Source organism: Miniopterus natalensis, chromosome 1, assembly GCF_054644295.1.
Source record: "Miniopterus natalensis isolate mMinNat1 chromosome 1, mMinNat1.hap1, whole genome shotgun sequence".
In the NCBI taxonomy this organism is placed as follows: Eukaryota; Metazoa; Chordata; class Mammalia; order Chiroptera; family Miniopteridae; genus Miniopterus; species Miniopterus natalensis.
The window spans coordinates 131,239,843-131,243,942 of record NC_142081.1 but is presented as its reverse complement, the minus strand read 5'-3'; the positions used below and the strand labels follow the sequence as shown (position 1 = coordinate 131,243,942).

At 52.2% G+C, this 4,100-nt stretch overlaps 1 protein-coding gene across 1 annotated transcript; it reads right to left on the bottom strand.

Moving 5' to 3' along the window:
• Window positions 1–480: 480 nt before the first annotated feature.
• LOC107542435 (calmodulin-alpha) lies at window positions 481–1,038 on the bottom strand. The gene has a single exon (XM_016219743.2). The coding sequence runs from the start codon at window positions 1,036–1,038 to the stop codon at window positions 481–483; it is 558 nt and encodes a 185-aa protein (XP_016075229.2).
• Window positions 1,039–4,100: the final 3,062 nt, after the last annotated feature.

Sequence of the window (4,100 nt, the reverse complement as noted above, 5' to 3'; positions counted from 1 at the left end):
CTGTAGGCAGTGTCCCAGCTCTGGGGTCCAGGCTCTGATCTTAACCCAGAAACTCAGGCAAAGAACCATGCCTCTTCTAGCCCGCCCCATGCCCAGAGCGCAAGGAGAGGCAGCAGGCAGACATGTGGCCTGCTCAGGTTGGTTCTCCCACTGTGGACCAGTGACAGGGGTAGAGGCTCAAAAGAATCCCACATGTCACCTTTTGGGACCCTTCAAGCATTTAAGCACCAGCGCAGCACCCTCAGAACTCACATTCCTTTTATTCGGATCACCACCTGGCTTTGGGGTTCCTCACAACAGCCCTGTGAGGTAGGGAACACCCCCACTCACTGCAGAGAAGTGCAGGAGCAGCCCCAGGTCCCTCAGGCACAGGGGTCTCCCAACAGCACAAGGTGTCCCACCACCCAGACTTTCCCTTTATGTCCCCAAGCAAGGGCCCCAAAACCAGAGTCAGGCAGAGGAGATGGGCCAGACCAGGCCTCACTTCTGTCCGAGAATGCGCGAGAACTCCTCATAGTTCACCCGTCCATCCTGGTCCACGTCTGCCTCCCGGATCATGGCCTCCAGCTCCTCCTGGGAGAGCTTCTGCCCCACCTGGGCCATGGCCTGCTTGAGCTCATCCAAGGTGATGTGGCCGTCACCGTCCAGGTCAAAGGCTCGGAAGACCTCCTGCATGTCCTGCTCGCCGCCCCAGGACTTCATTCTCTTCACCATCTCTGCCAGGAACTCTTCGAAGCTGATGGCACCGTCGCCATCCTTGTCCACCCGGGAGATGAGCTCCTTCAGCTCGGCCTCGGAAGGGTTCTGGCCCAGGGCCTTCATGACAGCGCCCAGCTCCTGCACACTGATGGTGCCATCTCCGTCCTTGTCGAACCTGGCGAAGGCTGCCTTGAACTCAGCCACCTGCTCTTTAGACAGCTCATCCGCCATGTCGCTTGCTGACAACCAGCTCAAAGGGCTCCCGTCAGAGCTGGGGACCAGTGGCTTGGGCAAGGCTGTGTCTGTGTGAGGGCAGAGCTCAGGTGGCAGCCTTGCCATGGGGTGGGAACCCCTCCTTTTCTGCAATCGGAGCAAAGGGAGGAGGCAGGCTCCCCACCCACCCCACGTCCTCAGGCAAAATCCTCCTCCCAGAAGGGACAGACCAGCTGCAGACAAGAAATGCAGGAATTGGAGTGGCAGGGCCCGCCCCGGAGAGGCTGGAGGGAACCATCTGGGGCCATGGAGCCTGCCAGCCTCTCCTGACCCAGAAGCTTTTTGTCAGGTGACTCTCACAGAGACCCCAGCCAAGCTGAGATGTCAGGACAGCTTTCCCAGTTTAGAGCCTGAGGCTGGGAAAGGGAAGGGGAAGGGGGCCTCCTCAGTGGACACAGCAGCCCTAGAGGAGTGGGGTCCCTCTGTTCAGAATTCCTGTCCTCTCTCTCGGGGCTGCTGTCCAGCTCTTGTCCCTCAGGGCAGGGCCAGTGGAGGGCAGCTGGAGCTAGAATTGAGTGGAATTTTATCAGGGTGGAACCATGGGTGTCATCAAATGCCCAGTCCAGGGCTGTCAACAAATCTATAGACAGAGGAAGTGGACAGCTGCCTGTAGTTTTGAGAAAGCGAGGGGCCGGGTGGCATTCAGAACATGGCACACAGGTGGTGCTGAGAATCATTTATTAAATGAATGTTCCAAGTGTGACTTCAGAGGTGAGGAAAAAGCTTCCTGTCCCTGCAGAATCTTTCTGTAGCTTGATTCCATTCTATCATTAAGTCCAAGGTTCTCTGTGCAGACACAAGGAAGGACCCAGCATTTGTTTGCATTCATAGTGGAGTCTTGCCCAAGAGCCACAGGGAGACAGGAGAGCAGTGGGTGGCCAGAGCAGGCCAGCCCCTGAAGACGCTCAGGGGTAGATGGATGAACAAGGGAAAATATGGCCAAGCTTGTGGGTTTACTAAGAGTCAGCCCTAAGCACAGAACCCCAGTCTGGAAACCTTCCCATCCCTCAGCCTGGTCTATTCTTTGGAAGAAAATCTCACCGCTCTGAGCAGCAGAGTTTAGACCAAGAGTTTGGCCCTTAGGGACTGTCCCCAAGTCCTTAGTGAGACCCAAGGCCGTGAAGGGACATTTGCCTTGGAGTTCCCACTGTGACTTTCTCAAGCAAAACCCCTCTTGATCCCTATGAATTCCCATGACTCACCCCCCACCCCCGGCCTGTACGCAAGGGATAAAGTCCTATACCCTCCAACTGAGAAGTGTGATCAATTCCATCTCTCTCTGGTTCAGCCCATCAAACACACTGAGGATTCTCTCCTTCCCTGTAGGGCAACCAGGCAAGCACCTCCCACCCCTCAGTACTGCACACACACCCCCAGCCCACACCAAGTCCAGGGGACCTGGAAGGAAAAAGACACAAAAGGAAATGTTCCAGTTATGTAGCTCCTTTAATAAAGACATCTAAGCAGCATTGCTATTTCATTTGTGCTGAAATAGTACTGAGGCCTTAATACATATTGAGCAACTAACTTCTCAATGAAACTGACAACCAGTATCGGTTGGAGCGTGTGGATCCACCTAAGACACCAGCACAAGGAAGCTCCTGCTTCGTAGGCGGACAAGGGAGGGGTGGAGCTCCTAATAATTGGAGCAACCCAGCTTCTTTATTTATTTTTTTAAGAATATTTGAAGATATAAATCTATATTTTAAATTTCCTTTTCTTTCATCTTATTAACAAGACTTGTGATTAAAAACTCAAGTTGCTTATTATTTTCTTGTTTTCCCTCAGTATTAAATAGCACATGGTGAGCAAGGGAGAGAGACTTGGGCTCTTGGTTCAAGCTCCATCCCTGATTTGGGAACTTAACTTGTGTCTCAATATCTTTATCTATAAAATAGGATAATACATCCACCATATCTGATTAGGACACTAAGGATCAAAGGTCAAAGTGCTTTGATCATCAGAAGGTGTTATTATTCTGTGACAAGTCTCAGGTGTAGTAGCAAGCTGGCTCGTGTTTGATGTAAGCCAGCACTCCAGCAAATACCCACTTGAAGGGGGACCTCATTCTCAATTTTGTTATTGTACCTTTCTTGATTGAACTGATATATTAAATTTGTCATCCTGGAGGTCTGAGTCACATCAAACAGTCCACGGCTCTGAATACCTTTGGAAGTCAGCCCTAACAGATGCAGAGGCTTCTACTCAGAAAGAGCATCTAGCTAAGAGTCGTCATGGGACAGGACAATGACCATTATTCATGTGACACTCACTTCTCTCCACAGAGAGATGGGGGCTACAGGGGGCTCCTATGCCCAAGGCCACTTAGAATTTGGGGAGAGAGCCAGACTTTTGACTGAACATGTCTTCATCCTCAGCTCATCATTTCCGGTCCTGCTTCTTGTCTAACACAGTGCCTTCTCTTTTCAGAACAGGAATCAACACTGACATCATTTCTTCACGCCTTCTCACCCACCCAGTCTCCTGCCTAAGTGGGCAAGTGGTCAGCTGCCCTGCATCATGGATAGCTGTCTCGAGTGACCAACAGCACAGGGCATCTGACAGCCAAACTTGGGGCTGGGAAAAGGGGCACTCACTGCCAGCCCTAATTAAGCTTGTTGGAGCCCCTTTCTTCCTCTGCTGGTGTAATTCACAGCAGCCTGGGTGCAGACCCCAGCTCTTTGCAGGGAGTGGGAGACAACTAGAAATGTTCAATATTCATGGCATCTTCACAGCCAAAGCACATCCACAGGCTTGTAAGGTTCCCTGTGTGTGATGGGAGTGAGGGTGTGCTCCGGCGAAGAGCTGGAGGCTAGGGAGACTGTCACTTGCTTGGCCCCACAGCTGAGCCCCCTGGGACCATGTAAGAAGCACAAACCAGTGCCGGTGGCACAGAATAATAGCACCTGATGGGAGTCATTTTTGCTAAAGGGTACCTGGAACCAATGAGGATGTGGTTTGACAGAGGGGAGAAGTGGACAAGTTGGCTAAAGAAAGCTTTGAGCCTTTTTGGTGTCCTCTGTTGCAGGTCCAGTCTCATGCCCAGGACTCATTCCCTCTCCTGCCCCCCTCTCAATGCCTGACACTGTTGCCAGGGAAACCCCGACTCTTCCTAGGTGAGACTGACC

Excerpts from the sequence above, each read along its gene's own strand:
- LOC107542435 (XM_016219743.2), bottom strand. The coding sequence starts at position 1,038 with ATGGCAAGGCTGCCACCTGAGCTCTGCCCTCACACAGACACAGCCTTG.